The sequence below is a fragment of the Filicampus tigris genome, chromosome 10 (genome assembly GCF_054856515.1).
Source record: "Filicampus tigris isolate MCC_2025a chromosome 10, RoL_Ftig_1.0, whole genome shotgun sequence".
Taxonomy (NCBI): domain Eukaryota; kingdom Metazoa; phylum Chordata; class Actinopteri; order Syngnathiformes; family Syngnathidae; genus Filicampus; species Filicampus tigris.
In genome coordinates, this window is record NC_141226.1 from 24,180,529 (window position 1) to 24,203,324 (window position 22,796).

Consider the following 22,796-nt stretch of genomic DNA (forward strand, 5'->3'; position numbering starts at 1 on the left):
CATTTTTCATGAGAAATCAAGTTTTATATACAGTATATATATATATAAAAAAAAAGGCTTATGGTGATATTGACCAAAGTAAGGGCACTTTCACATATGCATCACTTTTAAAAATAAAATTTAATAGCATCTCTAATGTGTATTAAATAAAAACATATGAAACAATGCATATACGTATAATGTAATGAGCTGAACAAGAACAGGGTTACATGTGATACAAAGGAGCAGTTCTTCGTTAAGCCAGCGTATTGGGTGAGGAAAACAGTACCTTGAAATCCAAGCATTCAAATATGCACACCTAATGAGTTTGCAATCAACAATCCTTGGAAGAAAAAATAAATGAAACAAAAACAATCCTTCACAGGTGGTAACAGAGAGCTGCGTTTTTATGTTCTGTTTGTTAAATTGTCAAAAACAATAAATGATAGACTCTGTACTTCTTTCACGAAACCACGTTGAGGCGCAAAGCTTCAACACTATTCACAATGACCTTCTCGCCTTTTAGACTAAATCTAAAAAAAAATCCCAAAAGGCTTTCTTTTCACTCTTTAAATGTAGATCAGTCACATTGTCTTTTAACAACGGGTCTTTTATAAGCAGACCTGAAATCTAGGAAGAAAACAAAATAAAAACAAACTAATATAGTGGACACTGGGACAAAAACCATAGTAACAGGGTGTTGTAATGTAACAAGGTTTCTTATTCTCAGCGCCGGGGGTTGGGAATACCGAGGACGATGCTTTCGCTCTCACTCTTTCGAAGGCAAAAAGCAAAGAAAAAGAAGAAATTCTGTTCAGTCACCCTCTTAAAAACTTTGCAATTCACAAAAGCTTACAAATGACAAACGCTACCTCTCCATGCCGGGCCATGAATGTAACACGAGTCCATCCCTTGTGTCATTTTACTTTTTGTCCATTTCAAAAGGGCGTGACGACAACTACCACCTTTAAAGAGTACAAAATAAAAAGTGGATTTAAAAAAAAAAAAAAAAAAAAAAAAAAAAAGGTGGTGAGTCTGCTTTAATGCGCAGGTGAAGGTGACAGTGAGAGGTTATCGGCCCCAAAAGATCATGGCAACCTCATTGAGCTGTGTGTGGTACAAGTGGGAAGAATAGGACGGGGCGAGGAAACGTGGTCTCTGCTTAATTTCCAAGTCCTCAGAAGAGTGCCAAGATCCCTTTATTTCCCTGACATATCCTGTTGTCGCGGATCCCGTTGCGTTCCGTCCCTAAAATTCGGCAAACTCCTTCACACATTTTTCCGTGACGGAAACGCGGATCTCCTCCTCGTCGTAGTCGTCAAAGTTGCTGGTGTCCCCGGGGCCTCTGCACTTTGGTATGAACGGGGCCTCCACCTGACGCGGCAAACAAAGTGTCGGTAAAATTCTTTCATTCACTCCGATTATTATTGCACTTGGGGAATATGCATTAAACAGAAATCCACCCGTTTTTTACCCATCTCAGGTGGCTGCCATTTTGTCTTGTAAGGCCACTTGCTGTCGACTGAAAAGGACATCATAGTGCCTTAAAGTCTCAGGTAACGACTGTCACGGCTCACCTGCTCTCTGGGTTTGGTCACGTTGGCAAGCTGAGCAAATGGGACACTTTGATGTCAATTTCAGTCACCAGCAGGTGGCAGTACAGTGGCTTCTTATTGAGTCAAAGAACAGATTTTAAACATTACTGTTGGTCTACAAAGCTCTAAATGGTCTTGGACTCAAATATACACAAGACCGTTAGCTCAACATGAGACGTCCAGACCTGTCAAGTCTTTAGTGTTTCCGGAACCAAAATTTCCTGAGCACCTGAGATCTGCTCAAACTGTCTGTACAAGTACATCTTGCCTGTAATCTTTGCTGTTCTTGTTTTCAACATGTTGCTTTTAATTTTGTGACTTGAACTTGATGCCATTTTACCGTTTGGCAGTGCAGTTTCTTTTCATTTGTTGGGATATCTGATTTTCATCTTTTTATTGAATCTTGTTTTTCACGTATTTGCCTTGCGTATGGTTAGTGTTATACAAATAAAGTTGCCTTGCCGAGCGATCGACTACTACAGCATATTTAGATTTGCCGACATATTGAGAACGGAACTCCATCCTACACTAAGCAGTGGCTTTCACAGAAATATCCACTGCACTAGCTGCCAACTATTACGATGTGTGATGAAATTTGCCACGGAATGCATTTCATGTCAGCAATGTTGCTATAATGGCAGAAAACAGAGTCTTGCCTTCCTCTCGTAGATCGCGATCCAGTCCGTTGTGGCGAACCACTTGTGGCCCTTGATGTCATTGACGCCGTTTTTCAGGTTGCCGAAGCGCTTGGTCAGGTCCACCTGCAGCAGGTTCCGAAGCAGATCCTTCAAGTCCGAGCTGAAGTGGGAGGGGAAGCGCACCTGGGAAGACAGGAGAAAGTTATTGTGCTTTTATGAAATGACACCTTCTGGTGACTCGCGCTCCTTCCTACCTTGCCGGAGACGATCTTCTCGTAGATCTGGATGGGCTGGTCGGCGAAGAACGGAGGGTAGCCGGCCGCCATCTCATAGATGAGGACTCCTAGGGCCCACCAGTCCACAGCTTTGTTGTAGCCCTGAAAGATGCATCACAGCTAATGATTCAAGGGATAGAACGAGAAAAAAAAGGCAACTGTCAACCATAGTCATGCTTGTCTATATGCGTCCTGAGATTGGTGACCTATCCAAGGCGTACAGGAATAAACACCTGCCGGGCCGCCAGCCAAATGAGGACAAGCACTCTTGAAAACGGACGGATTGATCAAATCAACACCGGGGATTTGAATGAATTTGCTTCAATGGCATACTTTGCTGAGAATGATTTCCGGGGCCAGGTACTCCGGTGTTCCGCACAACGTCCAAGTTCTGCCTTTTACTCGCTTGGCAAATCCGAAATCGGTCACCTTGGAAAAAGTCAATGCGGCAGGTGAGCAAATTGCGGCCACCAAAGAGTCGCCGTGACAAATTGACGGACACGCAGCTCACCTGAATGTAGCCGTGGTGGTCGATGAGAAGGTTCTCAGGTTTCAGATCTCTGTAGATGAGATCTAATGAATGGAGGTACTCAAATGTCAGCACGATCTGGGCGGCATAGAAGCGTGCATGCGGCTCGCTAGAGAGGAAGAAAGAAGAACAAAAAAAAATGAACCACTGATCAAAACAAACAAAAGACTTGAACTGAGTGTTTATTCCTGAGGGCCTCACCTGAACCTCCCAATCCGTCTTAAGTGTGAGAACATCTCTCCTCCGGGAACATACTCCATCACCATGTACAAATTGGAGTTGTCCTGAAAAACAGCAAACAGTCGCTTTATTATCTCATATACCGAAGTTGAAAAAAAAAAAAAGGATTGAAATGAATGAGTTTATCTTACCTTAAAGGCGTACTCGAGTTTGACGAGAAAGGGGAAGCTAACGGCTTGTAATATCCTCTTCTCGTTTAAAGTGTGTTCTATTTGCTTAAGTTTCACCACCTGGTGCATAAAAACAAAACAAAAAAGTAAGTCATAAAAGGACCTGAGCACTCCGGCCACAACATTAGGCATAGCCACACACTTCTGATCAGAACACAGATATGAGCTTAGTTTTGATTTGACACTGTCAGAGAGGAATAAATGTGTTCATTTGTCATATTTATTACTGTGTCCTGCTGAGAGAGGTTTGGAATATTTGCATGTAAATGTGAGAAACACCTCTCACAGTAATAAATATACTGTTAAACTAGAAAGGTATGACAACAATGGATCTCATCCGTTACCAAATATTGACCAGCGTTGCCAACTGTTAAAAGATTTCCCGTATTGTGTTCTGTACGTCACTGAACTCTAGCCAGCTCCATTCATAACATTGAATGTTACGGATTTGAGAAAAAAACAAAAAAAAAACCATAGGTCACATTTCTCAAACAGTTTGAAAATAAGGAAAAATACTTTGTAGAGAGCGCGGTGTTCTTACGTCAGAGCTCATTCGTGGACATTGGAAGCTAGCGTACGCGTCCAGTGTTAGCCGAAAGCTAACGTCTTGAGGCTAACCCCGCTCGCTGCTATTCATGTATGCGGCGAGCAACATGGGCAGTGACACAAAGTGATAAGCTACAGGTTACCCTCATTGAAATCAATGGAGCGGTCAACCCAGGCTAACTAAACAGTATGTAATGTAATATTTGGAGTATTCATACGCTATTATTTAGTTCTGAGTTGTTGCCGCCTGGCAGGATGTCTGTGTGGTTATTTATATGCGATTTGGCTATCTGCGCATGGGCATCGCTTCATGTTTTCCGTCTGTGTCAACACAGCCAATCGGAACTGCGTACTTAGAGCTGCGGTGTAAATACAGCCTTGGATATTTAAAACAGACCTTCTGCTTGTCCAGTATTTTCATGGCAAAGTACTGCTCTGTTCCTTTGTGTTTCACCAGCATGACCCTCCCAAACGAGCCGGTCCCTAGAGTCTTTAATCTGTCAAAGTCATCTAGGCATGTCGTGCTCTAGGAAGGAAGAGGAAGAGAACAGCATGTTAGCATGTTGCTGGAACCGACTGGTTGCTTTACACTAAAGCTCGTATCTCACTGAGTGGCGAAAGTTTGCGATGTTTCCACCCGCAGCCAATGTTGTTCAAAATTTGATGGCGACAAGAAAAATTGATGACGAGCGGCTCGCGAATGTCTGTGCAACTTTTAACAAACCCTGATGAAAAAAACAACATCCGCGACACGCACAAACACTCGCATGTGTTCGGCACTCAGCGAGATACCACCTTAAATAGCATTCCGACCTGTGGTGGGCATTCCCATTTCCGCAAGAAATCTTCTTTGGCCTTGGCTAGAAACTCTTTAACTATGGAGGGTACAAAAAACAACATAAAATGAGCATATGTTCATTCTGGAATAAGAGGCATAAAACACTTTTTTTCGAAGTAGGACTGGTAAAGAATTGCAAGGGAGGGGCATCAGAGGGACACAACACAGCAAAGTCAAGTTATAAGGGCAACTCTCATCTGGATATTAATTACGTGGCACAAACACAAGGAGACAAAAACGAGACAGGCAAGATGAGTGATGCATGCTAGACAAATAAGTGGATTTTCTGTTATTTAGTAGCATCAAGTCAAGGGAAGAACAACATTCAAAGGGGAAAGTTTCTTCCTGAGCATCACGTTTTTTGAAAAGGGAAGGCTAACAAACACAGAATTGTAAGCAAAGACAAACCCAAGTATGGCAAAAACAGCAGATATCCAGATTGAGAGAATGTGAGTTCCGACAACAACAACAACAAAAAAAAACACACACACACTTATTATGGTCAAAGCACACAATGACAGCAAGCACGTCAAGCAAGTTTCGCACAATGAGGCCCGCGGCCAAAATTTGCGGGCTCATCTTGTTTTTTTGTGCATACCAAATGTCTCTATTGATCACCAAGGTTTTTTTTTTTTCACAGGAACAATCACCCACCACCACACGGATGGAATGATACAGAAGAGAGAGAAAGAGAGAAGACACAAGAGTTTATGTAGACAAAAACCACAACAAACATACAGTATGTGGTGACAGTAACAATGAAAAAAAATAAAGTTGACACTATGCAGGAGACCAGCTATGCATATTAGACTGAAAGGAAAAGAAAAGACCAAGACAGTCAAAACTTGCTGATTTGTACAAAAAACTACAACAAAAGATCAATTTGACGAATTATTCCTTAGATCGAAAACTACTACTGTACAATATTGACTGTTAAAGTAGGGCTGAAACAGGTCCTCGAGTGATTCGAGTACCAAAAACTGCTCCTTGCATTTTTCTGCCCCGCCAGTACGCACTTATTTGAAGTGTACACTGTCAGGAAGCAGGCCAACTTCAAAACAAAACTCGCCATATAATATATGAACATCAATCAAAAGTGACGCTTTTATTTGGAAGTTGCAACACCGGCAGCGTGTAGCGGCGTGACGGCTGACTTGACCCTCTTCCAGATTTTGTCGGGGTTGTCATCACAAACGGTTGCTACTGAAGACAACAGCACGTCGTACTGAAATAATGTTCAATCGCTAATTGAGGGCGCTAAAAAAAAAAAAAAAAAAACTTATTTACGCTGACACTGTTTTCTCAACCTATTTTTGTGGTCTCGTTCAACATGGTTGAGGTTTTGCCCCATTCTTTAATGGGTCGCATGCTGACGCCACATTATGACAGTTTCACATTTAAGGCACATTTTCCAGAGAATTTTGGTCAAAACTTGTGTCAAAGCTTTTCACGTTCCACTGTATTTATCAGTCAGTCATTTTATAGCTCGTTCGCACAACTTACTTTTGTGTACAACAAACAATTGAAGCAAAATTTGTGGAAACATCCTTAGTGGAAGATGGGAAGACGACCGCGTCTTGAAAGCGTAGTATATTAACTGATGATCTGATCCAGTAGTACAGAATGAGTCTTCAGCCTGTAACTGGATGATGACGATGATGAATGATGTCAAGGTGGTAATCCGCTGCAACCGTGTCATGTGTTCAGGCGACGGAGACAGTGTAAACACAAGGTAATCTTGTGTGTATTCAGCAATGTAGGTAACCAGGTTGCCTCGTCAGAGCGGCTGCGCTCCAGACAAATCTGAGAGCGGGGCCGACCGTGTCAGCTCAAAAGGCTTAAAAACGCAGAGGAGCTCGCGCCCATATTGGGAAACCAACGTTGCCAGATATGTGAACTATTGTGAATGACCCCAAAGAACTCGTATTCAACTGCTCATACTGATGTTTAAAGTCAGCACTGCACTGGTCAAGCTTATTGCACCATTCAAGTTTGCAGGTGGAATCGCTGTTCTTTGTGGAATTATTACTTTTTAGCTTCTATTATTAGGACTTTTTTTTTTTTAATTTGCAACATCACGACTTTGAGGTACACTTGCCTTGTATAATAACTTTTGCCATGCTGGGGTTACAACTATTTTCGACAACTTTACATCCTGTAAAAATTCCGTCCTTTTGCCATTGATATTACAACTGCAGTTATCACCTTATCCCTCATATTATTAAATCTTCTAAAAATGTCAACTTTAAATGATCTCTAAGTAAAACATTTTTCCTAATAGTACTTAAAACATGTTACGTTTCAACTTGATTCTCCTAATTTAATAATAATTTAATTTATTCTTCTCTTACAGCCCCCAAAATTATTTATTTTCAGTCAGTGTAATAGTTCAACTTGATGATCCTAATTCTATGACTTTAGTCTCATAGGACTGCTATTTTTACCACCGCCTAGTTCTCCTCCTTAGACTAAGACAAGAGCTATCATTATCCTTATAAGATTTGTCTCCACTCAGTCACACACGCTTTATTTTCACAAGCGTGTGTGTGTGTGTGTGTGTGAGTGTCGTGTAGGGAATAGATGGCGATGATGTGTTAATGTAGATCACGTGAGAGCATACAAGCACACTCACACTGACCACCTAGGCCAAGTTACGTCAAAGCTTTTCAAAGCTCGTAATGCTCCTTATCCTCTGACGAAGGTCTGATGACGAGTCTGCTCCGGTCAACGACCACTTCTGTGCCAGCCACATGTTGAACCTTGATGCTAGAGTGGGGGGGTGACACACTTTGTGCAGCAATACTTTTACGAATGCAAAGAGAGGACATTTGTCATTTCTTTGCCATATTTGGTCACTGTGCTGTGCACTGAGCTTTGTTTATGTAGTCCAGAATAAAAATGTGGTAGTGGAGCCCCCAGGGGTGGAACCACACAACCTCACCCTCCAAGTTTATTGCTATTTTACGACATTCACTTGTGTGTGGGTTGTATTTTTCCCTTTGGCTGTTCGAATCCATCTACAACGCAGAGAAGATGAAGTGATGCATGTGTGGCATGCCAATAGGACGTGACAAGTAACACATACACATACATATAGAGAAAGACAGGCCACACCACCAACGGGCGTTGAAATGACACAGGGGATTCATACCAACGCAAAGTGTCACGTACAAACAACCCATTGACATATGGCGTCATTTTTGGGTCATAATTATTTCTTTCACGGGAGCTATTATGCTGTGGTTCAAGTGTCCTCTTGTGACTGGCTTGGTTAGCGCAACAAAATGAACCGAATCACCCGAATAGGAGCAAATGCTACAATAACACGTAACCCAAAATATGTTGGTGTTATTCAATTAAAAGTGACGGGTGACAGACATATGGCCTTCTCTTTCTTGGCCATAACAGGACAGTTATAGTGGCGCCACAGGCTAGCAGGCAAGGCTAGATAGCTCAACACCCCAGGGTCGTGATTAACGGACGAAATAATCCACGAAAGCCGCTCGAAGGCGAAGACAAGACGGACTCACCGCTCTCTAGCTCGTTGCCCTTCTTGGCGGTGGCAGCGTTCCCCATAGCGGAAGACACACGTCCGTCCGGTCGCTCCCGACGGAGAGAGGGGGAGATGGCGGCTGGTTGGCTAGCTAGTTTACTAGCTAGCTTCCCTGCAGCAGTCGCTAATCGCGTTTAAATATATCCCCCAAAAATGATGTGCATTAAATATGATGCTGCTTCGGACGAAAAAAGAACAAAGTCCCCGAGCAGCAGCGCCCGTCACTCTTCATCTGTCGCCCCGGCGTCCTTCTTCGCCCCAACCCCCCGTGGAAGGTTCCCGCTACGGCTAGTTGGCTAATGTGTGGCTGACATGAAGCTAGCGGTCATCACCGCTGGTGCTCACCGCCCGCCCGGACCGCTCCCCCCGCCCGTCACTCACCGAACTGGGCACCCGCTTTCCCCCCCCCAGTTTCTCGAATTTGTCACAAACGCTACAAGCTTCCTTTTATCGATGACTATACCTGATAAACATGTTTTCTTTAAACGAGACGGGCTTCATTTTTGACGACTGTTATCGACACCAGTAGAATGTGTGTGTACCTTTATAAATGCATATTTGGGATTTTTCTGGGGCAACAGAGTCCTCTGCCCCAGTAAGTTCTGCCTAGCAACAAGCACTACATTACATATTTCAGTTGCAATGTTCTACAGTAAAATTGTGTAGTTCAGCGATTGTAAAAGTGTGGTACGTGCAGTGTTATGTCGCACAAGCGAAATCAGTGAATTAAATATTAAAACTGTATACAGTGGCTCCAATTTTTATTTCAATCCAGTGTTATGTTATTGTGTTTGGAATAAATTGTGTTTAACTTTTAAGAACAATACACTTGCTTTCACTGTTTTACAACTGTTTGCTCTCAAAAAATGTTTTTTGTCACAGCTTTTGTTTAACTTTTATTTGCAATACATTTTCATTAAATCTAAATTTAAGTATAGCTTTTTTATTTACAATATTCAAGCACCGTTAAACTGTTTATAATTTTAGAGTGGCTTATGAAATAAAATGTACTTTTGAGGGATAATATCTCTTACTCATTTTTGATGAACACGGACGGTATATTGTACATGATAGGATTAAACAAAGAGTAGTTTTGCTGCACGGCCTACTGAGTCTCTGGTGCATCCGCTTAAAAATCTTCCAATTACGCAAACAAATGCGTGATTAAAAGTGGTGCACGGGGCTATAGAGCCAGCTGTTTCAGTCCTGTCTGTCTGACACAGCTGTATACATGAGTCGAAACAAGTAAAGCAACTATAGGGTTAAAAATCTGATATGTAGCCAAAGGGGTGAAAAGGGAGTAGCGTTTGGATTATTGACTATTAAACACAGGGGAAAAACCTTAGCTAACTAGATGTCCACCCAGCCATTCATTTTCAGTACTGCCTATCCTGTTCAAGGTCACAGGATGCTGGAGGCCATCCAGGCTGACTTCGGGTGAAAAGCGGTCTACACCCTAAAATTGATTGCCAGTCAGACGCAGGGCACATGTATAGGAAGAGATGCACAACTGTTTACACTCATATTCACACCGTCACTTACTGACACTGACGCCACAGTCCGTGCAGTGCTCGGCCTCGGTTCAAAACAATCTATCCAATCAAATTTGTTCACTTGCTGTGACGTATCCTTCGTGGGCAACGTCACTTCGGTGGCGGAAGTCCATCCTCATAACATTCAAAATGGCGTGTGGGAGAGACGATAGTTTGTTTCATTTAGCATTAAACTCAATTTTAAATGACCTGAAACGCATAGTCATTTTATATACTGTATATATAACATTTATTTCCTGCTGCTTGCTGATGGCCCAAAACTAGTTCATGCTTTTGTGACCCTGAGGGTAGTTGCAAATCTCTGCTAACAGTTTGCACAAGGAAGTCTGTAAAAGTCCACTTGGTCCCAAAATGCTGTTTCATGAGTTTGAACCAAAACCAGAAGAAGAGGCCATGTAGATTCAATGCACTGGTTTCCTGTAACATTTACAATTGAATTTAAAAGTCCATCTCCTTAGCAAGCACTGCATTGCCAGGCACCAGTGCACCTGGAGTGCTTGTGGCGCTTCATCAACTTAGTAGAACACTACGCTCATCGAACTTATAAACAGCAGTAATAGTCCCATTATGACTGCATGATGTTGTCACAATGGGACCATTACTGCTGTTTATACGCCCGTGTTGTCACCATTGTTCTCATTTCCTTCCCTGGTTGCTCAACCCCCTTTATCCCATTTCCTTTCTCCAGCTTTTCTCGGTCCGGTCATTTCAACCCAACCATGATGGTTGCACTACAGACCAGACCCTGGGATCTGTTCGAGCTTTTCAAGATTTCAAAGCTTGGACATCTACTGCTCAGGTCCCATCCCTCTAGCGTGCTTACACTGTAAAGTACACACACCTCGTATGACTTTTAAAAAAAACAAAAACAACATTTGCTTTACTTCATTACAGAAAGATGCTCAAAAGATTAAGAACAACAAAAACAAAAACACAGGTCATTGTTGTGTTAAGTGTTTACTTTGTGGGTTTAGCATATCTTGTGTCACTCATAAAAACAACAGCTGGGCAACCAGGAATCTCGTGAACAAATAAAAATATGAATCAAATGTATCACAAAATCTGTTGGGTATCAATTGGGATGAGTGACCAAGTAGAGACATTCAAAAACAGCCAAGATTTCCACTATTTACTGTTTGTGCTCAAGCCTCAAGACTGAAAATTGAGAGAGAAATTCACCCCAGCACACGTTAAGACAGCATCAATCGGATTTTCTCTAGTGCACTTAATCACCCAGCTGCCGAATTACATTGCATGCATACGGTGCCTTATGCAAATACAAGAATGACACTGCAATCCAGTTAGATGTTCCCTAACATAGACAGCTTATAAAAAAAAAATACTTGGTTGTGTACATTCACACTTAAAGTGGAAGTCAACCCCCCAAAATGCTTTGCAATAAAATCGTCTATGCGCTTCCACTAGTCTAAACATGGCATTCAGATTAATATTGCGTTTGTGGAATATGTTTCCTGAAGCTGAGCCATGATTGGTTGTTATCGGAGCCCTGAGCAACAGCAAGTGGCAAAATGGCCGCCCCCGGAGATGGCTAAAAACGGGTGGATTTTGCTGCTTAACTCATATTCCACAAACAAAATATTCATCACAAAGCCATGTTTCGACTAGTTGGCCTGCATACAACATAACATTGCAAAGGCAATTTTTGGGTTGACTTCCGCTTTAATGAACGGGCAAACAATCAAGAGACCCGCCTATTACTAGTATACAAGAATTCATGTAAAGCCATGTGACAATAGAAAGCTTTGCACGACACCAAAATGGAGTTTAAGTTCAAGCAGCAAACAATCTTCCCAAAAAAACTGTATGAAACATAAGGAAAGAAAGAAGCAATTTTATCCAGCTTTGACCATTCCTTTGCTGAAACCGCCCAACGCATGAATATTTTGGCTCTTAAAAAGTCACATTCACACTTATACAAGTTCCCACAGTGTGCGTGCAATTGTCTTCAAATTGGAGTTTATTGCTATCGCCGATAAACTGCAGGAAACAGATTCCGGAGGGCTCCTCTTCCCAGAAAGAAGTGAAGCTGACCTCTGTGGAGATATTGCCGCTCTTTCTGTGCTCACTTCCAGGCAGCCGTGTCTTATCTCGGTCCCAGTGCATCTTGGTGACTTCACAGTGGACCAGGGTCCTCCTGGCCGTTTGACTCGTAGGATTTCCCTCTCTTCTTTTTGCTGCAGTTCCAGGGCAGAGGTAGATGGCCGTTGTAAAAATTCCAGGCCAAAAGGGCCACAAGAGAAACAACCAGAAGCCCAACGACAACCTGCAGTCCGACCGCAGAGGAGTCTTTCCTCTGAGCTTGAGGTAATCTAGGTTCGCCTTTCACACTGAGCTGATACTCGGCGACAGTGGCGCTGTACTGGTTAACTTTGGACCGTTCTACCGACAGGCAGCGGTAGCGCCCTGCATCAGAGTCTGAAGCGTTGAGGATGAGGAGTCCATCTTGTAGGATCTGATGGCGAAGCGAAGAGGCCACAAGGCGACCGTCTTGTTCCCATTTGATTGTTGCCAGGTTTGACGATGAAGGGCAGGCAAGCTTCACACTCCCACCAGGCAAGAATGACTGGTTCACAACATGTACAGGCTCTGAAAACAAACAAACAAACAAAAAATGCAGCCACAACAATAATGATAAATCTTGTGACACACCTCTTCAACAAACAAGTTTTGTTTACAAACATGATCAAATGTAGAAATCCTTGTAATACTGGAATTTTCGGCTCATTGATATTATTAAGCGCAATATCAATGAATGTGCTATAAGTTGCATTATCTTAGTGAAGTATTTTATGGGAAATTGTTTTTGTAATTGGACCATATGTTTATTTGATAGAGTTAACATTAATTATGCTAGGTTCAGTCCGGAAACGAAATATTGGGTAGAGCCACGAGTCTTTGTTTGCTTTTGTTCACCACGCAACTGTACGGAGTTTGCTACGAGCAGAGGAAGGGATCCTCAGACAGACAAAAAAAAATGGAACATCGCTAGTCAGTCTGGTGACCGCTGGTTGTGTTATTACTTTGGCTAATGCTAAATGCTAGCTTGGCTGACAGCACAGCAGCTGTAAACAAGTTAACACACTCGCGTAATCCAGCCTTTTTTTGCTCGGTCCCGTCAGCTAGCGGTAGCTTGGTTGTGTCGTTTACCTCGCGCCAGTCCGGTCCCACATTGTGACATTGGAAATATGCCCCCAGAAAAGCTCCGCTTGCGTTAGGTTTAACCGGCAACCGCAACATTAGGCTAGTAGGAATACATTCCCCATGTTTCTTAGACATGGAAGCAGGTAGTAGTTGTAGTTCCGGTATGAAGAAAACGGACGCCTGCACGATGAGAACGCAAACAGAATAGAATTGAATGTGAATTAAAGACAAATTTAAAAGCCAACATCCATACATAAGACGCTCCGGATTACAAGGCACATGGTCGATTTTGGAGGAAATTAATTTTACCTGACATTTTTGTTTGTTGTGCCTTGGTTTTTCCAATGTAAAATAGAAGCCTTGACTCAAGAAAGGGTTTCGAAACAACTTTGTTAGTCGACGCGTAACTTGGACAAAAGCCCGGCTTGCCCAACGTCGGTGATCTCACAAAGGTTCTTTCGGATTGAACGACCACAGACGTACTCCCAACGGTGCTGTTAGAGTGATGATGAATTGGGACAAAACGCCATTCTTTGACGCCATTTGACAGAAGAGTTAACGGCCTGGTGTCCCAATAGCGTAGTGCACCGACTCACCGGCTGTCGGGCAGAGAGAGGCGTTTCCTTCCCCCACACTCTGGATGAGTTGCCTAAAGCAGATCACATTGATTGGACTTAGTATGGCATAGTGCTCTTGACATGAAGAAAAATGTCTACCTTTGTGTAGTGGAAAGGGCGACGCAACTCCCTGCATCTGTGTCCCATCCACAGTAGGGATCTCTGGCTAGAATGCAGTCCAAACAGGACACGGATCGCCCACAGCTGGCTAGAGGCACCTGGACTACGCCGTAGTCTGAGCCTGCGTAAAGCTGCCCCTGGAAATGTTGATCCACGACTGCACTTAGCCTGTCATACACAACAAACACCCAATGCCGGCCGGCCGGAGCTGAATATTACCGTGCCGTCAGAAAGCCTCAGGACCTTAATCGCCTCAGGGGATTGGAAGAGCTGAACTTGCTCGATGATGAACATCTCGTCGTTATAGTTTACTGCTTTCAGAAGGGTGCCATCCTCTGAAAACGGGTCAAAGAATTAGACGAGCAGGATACAAAAAAATTTTAAGGCCACGTGGGAAAAAAAAAATGGAATTAACCGGAAAAAAGGTGATGGTTTTGATGATTAGTTTGTTACAAACTCCAAATTATACGCAGGGTTCCTACACTCAGAGCAAGTTCAATTCAAGACTTTTCCATTTGAAATTAAATTCAAGAGCAACTTCCCAATGTTGTCCAAAGTTGCAACAGTACATATGTAAATTAGACTAAAACCACAACACTGTTTTATTAGTCTTGCGATTGCGTGATATTACACAAGAGTCATTCAGTAAATTATTTTTTTTAACGTGTTTGTTTATTTTGAGTTTTGAAAGTATTTACAGTCGTAAATCCAATTTATTATATTTGAACACATTTTAAGACTTTTGAAAGATTAATTATAATTTTGTCATCTTTTTTTTTTTTTTTTTTTTTTTTTTTAAATCAAATAACGTCAACTTTATTCTCTTAAGATTATCATTTGTTCTTGTAAAACAAGATTGGTAGGGACATGTAACTACTGTATGCACCCACCTGTGCCTATGAACATCACATGGTAGTCGTGACCATCTGTTGCCCGCACTTGGTTAACAACAATGCACGTAAAAGCGGCTCCCCTTCTCTCCAGCAGAGGTTTCAAGCCTATTGGCTGAATAATATCATCCATGAGGGGTCTATCTTTGATGAAGTGAAGGGTTTGGTCAGGAAGGTCCAGAGATCGAGTTTGACACTAAGGGGGAAAAAAATAACGGGTCCAGATAAAGTACCCTTGAAGAAGTCATGAACATGAACAGATCTGTGTGCACTCACGGATCCAGGTCGAGGATCCGGGACCTCCCCACTGTACGCCACCCAAATGAAGGAGGTTTCGACAGGGACCAGCGTCTTGAAGTGTCCCTCCGCAAAGACTCCGTTGATGTCAAGCATGCTGTACGCACACACTGCGGACACGTCTGACGTGTCGCTGAAGCAAAAAAAAATACACAAAGATGAGCAAGTTGGGGGCATTCCCATGAATGCGGACCAAACCAAAACAATCCATATAAGCTTTAAATTTTTTTTTTTTTTTTTTTTTTTAAAACATACGACTGTGTGGTGAAGATGGCGTAGAATAAACAATCATTCCAGTGCTTCAGGGGGTCACACCAGCGGTACGTATTCTGGATGATGTTGGGCAGCTGCGAGCCCAGGACAGGACATTCCAGCCTGGCTTTCAGGAAGGATGTCCACTTTCTTTGCAAGGTCCTCCGACCTCCCATGTCCCCCTGCATGGGAAAACAAAGACAGCTCTTAGGACTTCATCTCTGTCCACACTACGACAGTGCTGCATTGGCATCAAATTCTCGCTCTACCTTTTCACTTTACAGCAATACAGTATATTTTATCAGTCTATAAACCAACCACATTCTGTTGAAAAAAAAGGGAAAAATAGCAAGGTCTGTACACAAATTGTTGCAATAAAGCTTGTTTCTCCAAATGCAGGAGCGTTTTAAAATGTATCCAAAATTGCAAGGAAAAGTTAAAAAAAAAAAAATAAATAAATAAATTGAGACAGCCATTCTTCCATTCTGGGAGGCTGGGAACCCAAAAATGTGTTCACATTTGAAAACATTCCCTTTTTGGGCATTTTTAATTGAATTTTGTTCAACTGAAGAGTTGAAACACAAGAGATGACAAATGTCATTTTGAGGAAAATAGAACCACTACAAGCGGACTCCCTCAAACGCCAATGATGTATTACCAAATTCTACAAAACCAAATAACTGCTATGTAAAACACTTCAACAACAATAAAGGTTTTACTGCAGAAACCGACAAGTGCTGTACCCATTTTACTGCAGCTACTTTCATTTCCATTAAAGCGAATCACACCCCAAAAAGAACTTCAGCAGCAGTCACTGAAGTCCTCGAACATGCCTGTGTCAGTTATCGCGTTAGCTTGCTGCTAATATAGCTTGGATTGTGCTTGGAATAGAATTAAGCCAAACAGTTGGAGGGACAACGTCATGAAACTGACTTTTAAGTTATTTACCTACTGTCACAAGATCAGGAGAAAATACTAAAAGTTGTTTTTTCTTTGTGTAGATTCTTAGTCATCCAAGTTATGATCAACTGCAAAGGTTGAATCAAGGCACTCTAAAGTCTCATTTGTTTAAGTTTTTTATTTTCCTAAAATATATATTTTTTTAAATGATTAGGGCGATTCTGCTATCAAGCTAAGGATTACCGGTAGTTATGTGTCTAAGTATGAGCACTTTTCAAACCAGTCATTCTCAGAATTTGACGCTGGCTAGGAACCAAGTAAAGTAAAACATGAATAAAGCAGGTTGCGCGACAAACGAGCGGAAAAAAGTTGTGAAAGTGTTATGAAGAAACAAGGAAGTTGATTTTTAAATGTTGATTTCACCTTGCAGACACGGGCTACACGGGAAACCACCACCGGTTTCTTGTAGCAATCGTACTCGACTGCCGTCTCACTGAAAAACAAGTAGACCTTGTCATCATCGCCCTGGTCGCTTTCTGGCATCTGAGCCAGGGAGACAAAGTTGGGCTCTGGCATGGAGAGGAGAGGAATAAAGATTAGTTTTCAGAAGCTGATTTCTTATAAAAAAAAAACGGTGTCCAAAAGCTCAAGCACGTCACCATTGAGCCAGGAGGTCTTAATCTCTGTGCGAATGGGAGGAGAGCTGCGCATTAAGACCAGTTCCGAGCCCAGGAAGTTCATTGAAGTGGCCGAGTACAAGTTATCGTCTGCCAAAAACACAGACACATTTAGTCATGAACACTAGGGCTGAGCGATTTTAGGAAAGGATTGAAATTTCGCATATCCATGTTTGTATGCGTTACATATGTCTGCTTTCTCTTCTATGCGCAGTAATAGAATTCATTGATCAATTAAATATCGTCACTTGGCAAAGCTAAACGGAGCAAATCATGTCATTTGGATATCAATCATTGTGTAGACCTCCAAAATAGAAAAATAGTGCAAACCCATAACATAGCTGACATAAATTTTTCATATACAGTATTGTATACTTTTGACTTTATAAGCATTTCGTCTTGGATTCCTTTTTTTTTTTTTTGCTTTGTGTAGCTTTTGAATTATTTTCTCTCTGGACAATTAATAATTGACGTGCTAATTTGCTGATCATTGCTGGTTACTCTCCGCATGAATGCGCTTCCAAATAAACTTCTGTGAAAAGTCTGCTGTACACTAAGATCTGCACCATGACATGATCACATTGGCTGGAATTGCGATTTCAATCATAAGACGATAAATCGTTCAGCCCTCATGTACACTAACGCAGTTTTACCAAGATGAGCGTGCGTTTCGCTCGTGTGCAATTTGTCTACTCACCAACCATGATGGAGGCATGTCTTTCGAAAGGATTAAATGGACACTTCCCTTTACCATCTTCACCCGTCTTCTCCAGAGTCAGTTCCCCGTTTGTGTAGGACTGCAGGGATAATAACCACATGATTTCATTCCGGACTTGTCTTGATCATTTAGACCTTCAGCGTGAAAGGTGAGAAAGCAAGAAGGTGAACAGCTCTCACCATGAAATCACACTCGGGATCAAACGCATTGGTTCCGCACACGTACATCCTGTCATTCTTCGTCTTGTGCAGTATCTTGATATAGTTCTTGCACTCTGTCTGTTTCAAAAAAAGCATCAAGCACGCAGGCTCAATGTTTGAAGGATTTGAAATGATTAAAAAAAAAAAAAAAGGTATTTCAACTCACTTCAAGATCTCTTCCTTTGTTTTGGCAGTCACTCTTTTGCTCTTGCGTCACCTCCCATTTCACCTTGGAAAAGTGTGAAATATTCTTATGAAAGACGAAATGAAACGAAATACAATTCCCTTACTTTTTTTACATTTTAACAAAACAATTCACTTTCCAAGTACAAACATTTTGGGCGTTCCGAGTCGAATGCTCCAGACTATCCGATCGAGAAGTTACCAGGATTTTCTAGAGTGCGGCAAAAGATTGTGATTTCTCCAAACGGCCAATTATAGGCGTCATTTTTCCATGTAACTCGCAACACATGAGAATTCACGCAACTCAACATTTGTCCCGGGTGTGAGCAACTTAACTAAGCCGAGGCGTCAATAAAGTGGACGGGGCAAAGTACTAGTAACTTTCTCAAGTCTTAATGTCACCCTCCTGTGTACATACAAAGCCCCCCCCCCTTCCCCCAGTCTTTATTGTCATTGCCCTGAGCCGTAAAATCATAAATCGTTGGGGATCTATGTGGTAGATTTTCAAGCAGTATACTTGTAACGTCGCTTCATTGTCTTGGCGGTTCTTACAGAGGCCCATTTGGTGGCGATGTCCTCAAGGTCGAGCGCAAACAGCGCCTCCCTGGCACCCAGCAGCAGCAGCTTCATGTCCTCTCGCAACAGCATGACGGTGTAGTTGGACACCCCCTCCTCGCGAAACAGGCGAGTGTTGTTGCCTGAAGCACAAGGGACACACGGGTAGGGATAAACACGAGTAGGCCTCATTTGTAGTCAATTCAATGGAAACTCCTTCGTGAGTGCCAATCTGGAGTTGACACAAAACCTTCTGGAAAAATATACCCACAAAAGTTGGATTTCAAATCATTGTTTGGAATCTGGTACATGATTAACTCCATAAGTTTTTTTTGTTGTTGTTGTTTTTTGCGTGTGTGTGATGTCACCAACGTGAGCGACACAATTCATTCCATAAAAAGGTCAAATGTACACACGTACTTATATATGCAGTCACGTTTGATGTGACATGAAAAGCTGATGAGATAAGACCACAGATTCGTTTACAACTTTAAATAATTGCTGGAATCTGACTTCTGATTTGCTGACTTGTTTATGCCACACTTGGCTGGAAGAATTTTGTGAAGTTGTCGAAGTGAAGTCAAAGTGTTTATTTAGCATGTGAACAAATAATATAGAATATTGGCTTTTTTCATATCAATTCATGGTTTATTTGCCTTTTTTATTTTTCAGAAAAAGCCGAAACTATAAATTCACCACATTGATGTATAATCTGATACCGTTTAATCACATCAATCGCATGAATAAATATGCATGTATTCAATTTTCTGCTGCTGACCAAGGCAGGGCGTGCTGCGTGGCATTTCGATGCGGAAAGTGTGTTTTGAGTCACAAATGAGGTCACGGATTGGTCAGGATTTTGATTTTGATAACCAGCACCACCCAACAGACCGCATTTGGCTTCAGAGGCTCCACTGTAATCTATTGACCCAATGCCTCACAAGGCAGCAACAACACTCACTGTGATAGGCCACATATCTGCGCGGGACGCAGCCCAAGGGTAAGTCATCATCCAGCATCAAGGCCAGAGGTAGGAACCAAAACACGCTGACACAGAGCAGGGGACGCATGGCTTCTTTGTGTGACGGCAATTTAAGATGCACTCTTGCAGTCATCCAGTCGCACAGGCAACTAGTGTCATCTGTGAAGCGGTGATGTCCGTAGCAACTCAAGGGCCCCTTTGGAGGTGCCGCTCAGCAGGCGGTCCATGGCGAGATGGATGGCACAGACCACAGAGGCGGCGCACTGGGGAGGGGGGTGAAAGACACAAAGTTGTACAGGCGTCAAAATCTTCTCACTCGGGCCCTGAAAAATTATCCAGAGCAAAAGGTGCAAACAAAGGAGATGGAAAGAAAGGCTGCAGCGCGGCAGTAATTCTGCCAGTGCCATAGTGATGTTAATGCAGGGCCATGAAAAGCATTCAGCAGGGTGTCAAATTCAGCTCTCCGGCAAAAACCAAACACAATACGAGATTCACACACACCGAGCCAAGGCTTGGAGGACGAGTCAGAGGCGCGTTTGCAACACCGCTTTTGCAACCGTGGTTTCCTGTATTGTGTCGCTTTTCTTCCACTCCCATTTCAGTGCGCAAGCCCAGGCTCGTTTCTTGTTGACCAATCAGCAATGTGGTTTTTTTGGGGGGGTATTTTTTTCGAGCGATTGTTTCCTGACTGATTAAGACAACCTGCTGAGTGGGTGTTTGCTGGCGTCTGTGCCAGGAGCTGATGGGCTGCGGCATGTCGGAGAATGTAGTTCTGATAAGAGAGTTGACATTTTTTCCGCCTGAGGCCAAAGCCAGCCTTGTTGAGAACACACACGCGCGCGCACGCCCGCACGCAGCCTTGCCTTTCATATTGTCTACTCAAAATGTCCCCCGGCACGAGCAAATAGCCACGTGCTTGTCAATGATGATATGCATCAAAGATATGTATGAGAATGCTGACAGGTAAGCTTCCAGTGTTAAAGTGCTATCACGATTTGAACGTACTAGTCTCAAGTCTCTGATCAAAACCCCGCCCCTCACTCTCATGCACAAGTGTGATTTGCAAACATGGCCGGCGATAATGCCATGCGAGTATCAAAGTCTAGTTGTGGTTGTCACAGTATGGCTAACGCTGCATTCTTTAAGATAGCATTAGCACGTTAGCATTGATAGCATGACCCTTTCGTAATGGAGCCTTAGTGTTACTTGTGTGACAGAAATTGTTATTGGTGTAAACTTTGGGTTTTCAGAAGGTACAGTCAATTTCAAATCAAATAGGTGATAAATGTAGCCGTCGAGCAGAAATGTAGCAAATTCAGTATCTTGTCTGAATCCCCTCGCTCTGCTTCACTTTGATCCTATGAAGGATGGAGAGGGAGATGATTTTATTCATTTTTTTATATTTAATTTCAAAATACGACAAACTGCCATTCACACCAATAGGACTGTTTGGAGTCTTCAGTTTACCTGACATGCATGTTTTGGGGATGTGGGACGAACCTGAAGTACGTACGTAGCTGTACGCTTTTTTCGTAAGATACTTTTTATAACTGTACTTTGCTTTTAACCCTTTTATGTTATGTGAAGCAGATTACGTTACCGTGTGTATGAAATGTGCTACATAAATTAAGTGCCTTTATAAACATGTCATTTAGTTACTAACTGTCTGTTACCCACACAGAGTGGCCTAATATATATATATATATATATATATATATATATATATATATATATATATATATATATATATATGGTTTTCAAGTATATTTTTTAATTTCACTTTTATTAATTTTTGGTCCTCCTGCAAATGCAGAAGGAAATGTTATTCAAATGATGGACATGCCAGTGCAGCAAGTACTATCAACTACCTAATAGGCGAGTAGTTCAACCCAAGCCACACTCAGCACCCAAATATCAATTTATTTATACTTTCTTTTATTTTGTTCTATTACATTTCTTTATATTTGTTTTTATTTTCACTCTCATTTAATTTTAATTTTGGCAGTTTTGGTCCTCCATATGTCACGACATGTGTCTTTACTGAAATGAGGATGATCTAATAGCAATTTACTTCCAGATTAGTGTGAAATCTGCTCCTCTTTAGTTGAACACTAATCTATTGTTTTATGAATGGCAGGTGGATACGTAGGTTAAATGTTCATTTTTCAGCCTGTCACTAAATGTCACCACTCATCAACAACCCTAGATGAACATAGATACATTTTATTTGTTGAAAATAAATATTTTTGGACCAATTAAGTTAAACTGGATCTCTGTGGCACAGAGGTGACCACTGCTATAGTAAAATACTGTAGTTATCTTGAATTGTTTTCAGATGGACCCACATACAATACACAAGGAGAGCATCTTGATCCAAGGATGTGTACCGTCAACATTAAGTTAATAATTTGCTTGCACCTGAACTCGCCCTCCACATTAGAAAAAAATAGTCCGGTCACTTTATAGACTACGAGCGCGCATTAACCCAAGCATGTGAACAGGCAATAAGAAGTTAATCACTTACCTGCGATTCGACACGCCTGGAGAGAGAGAAAAAAGAAAGTCTCTGTCACCTGTTTTACTTTTAGTCATACACTCCAAAATCTCATTTCGGTAGTTGTTGTGAAAGTGGAGTTGAATGACGAAGTAATAGTAAATTTAAAAAGGGGGCGGGGGGGGGGGGGGATTACTTTAGTCGTCGCGCGCGAGAAGCGACGTGAGGCGTTGTTACTTCCTACCAGACATAACGTAGCAAAAATAGCCTACAAAAAAATGAAGGCTTCGCTTTTACTTCCCCCTCAAAACGCATCAGCTATTCCTTCTTGTATAAACCCGTCCGGTACTCTTGTGGTGGAAAGGAAACGCGGTGTAAATAGCTGCTGGTTCGGCTCAAAAGGACGCGTCGGTTCCTCGCAGTCTTTGTTGGTCTTGTCAAGTTAGCGCGTTAAGGCGGCAAAAGGTGCTGAACTCTGGGCTCATTTAATCGCCGTCACACACGCACACACTGACACACACACATTCTCGCACTCTACACTACTACGGCATGTGTGGAAGACAGTTGAGATCAACTGAGGAAGGGGAGGGGGGCAGTTAAACTTGGCATGGCCGCACCTTTTTGACACAAGCCCAAACAGGCGTGAGAGAGAGACAAACCATTTCGAGGTGCAGTTTTTGCCACTCCCGCTCCGCACTGAGCATGTTTGTATACATGTTTGTATTTCAGGTTTAGCTCTCATTATAGGCTGAAATATGTGCCAATACAAACTGCAATTGATTCGTTTATATTTAAATTCGAATTGCTAAACTTCAATAACGGCATTGAAAAAC

At 42.2% G+C, this 22,796-nt stretch overlaps 2 protein-coding genes across 4 annotated transcripts; both read right to left on the reverse strand.

Annotated features, from left to right (window-relative positions):
- Positions 1 to 101: 101 nt before the first annotated feature.
- Positions 102 to 8,726, reverse strand: prkacbb (protein kinase, cAMP-dependent, catalytic, beta b). Of its 2 annotated transcripts, none has more exons than XM_086043251.1 (10): positions 8,341 to 8,726; positions 4,786 to 4,841; positions 4,370 to 4,498; positions 3,388 to 3,486; positions 3,218 to 3,300; positions 2,999 to 3,125; positions 2,821 to 2,916; positions 2,467 to 2,589; positions 2,231 to 2,395; positions 102 to 1,353 (listed from the first exon to the last, which is right to left on the reverse strand). In XM_086043251.1, exons 1-10 carry the CDS (start codon positions 8,384 to 8,386, stop codon positions 1,228 to 1,230), a joined length of 1,050 nt encoding a protein of 349 aa, XP_085899377.1. In that variant the 5' UTR covers positions 8,387 to 8,726; the 3' UTR covers positions 102 to 1,227. The 2 variants fall into 2 exon arrangements, with proteins under 2 accessions (XP_085899377.1, XP_085899376.1); XM_086043250.1 differs by having other exon boundaries at positions 4,786 to 4,847; positions 8,341 to 8,724.
- A 2,128-nt stretch (positions 8,727 to 10,854) lies between these two features.
- Positions 10,855 to 22,540, reverse strand: sema4e (semaphorin 4e). Of its 2 annotated transcripts, XM_086042129.1 has the most exons (16): positions 22,160 to 22,540; positions 21,994 to 22,009; positions 19,449 to 19,732; positions 18,485 to 18,630; positions 17,916 to 17,978; positions 17,729 to 17,827; positions 17,529 to 17,628; positions 16,814 to 16,921; positions 16,578 to 16,723; positions 15,258 to 15,436; positions 14,982 to 15,135; positions 14,706 to 14,901; positions 14,035 to 14,150; positions 13,795 to 13,952; positions 13,675 to 13,727; positions 10,855 to 12,523 (listed from the first exon to the last, which is right to left on the reverse strand). In XM_086042129.1, exons 3-16 carry the CDS (start codon positions 19,600 to 19,602, stop codon positions 12,051 to 12,053), a joined length of 2,145 nt encoding a protein of 714 aa, XP_085898255.1. In that variant the 5' UTR covers positions 19,603 to 19,732; positions 21,994 to 22,009; positions 22,160 to 22,540; the 3' UTR covers positions 10,855 to 12,050. The 2 variants fall into 2 exon arrangements, with proteins under 2 accessions (XP_085898255.1, XP_085898257.1); XM_086042131.1 differs by lacking the exons at positions 21,994 to 22,009; positions 22,160 to 22,540 and adding an exon at positions 19,971 to 20,934.
- Between the last annotated feature and the right edge of the window lie 256 nt (positions 22,541 to 22,796).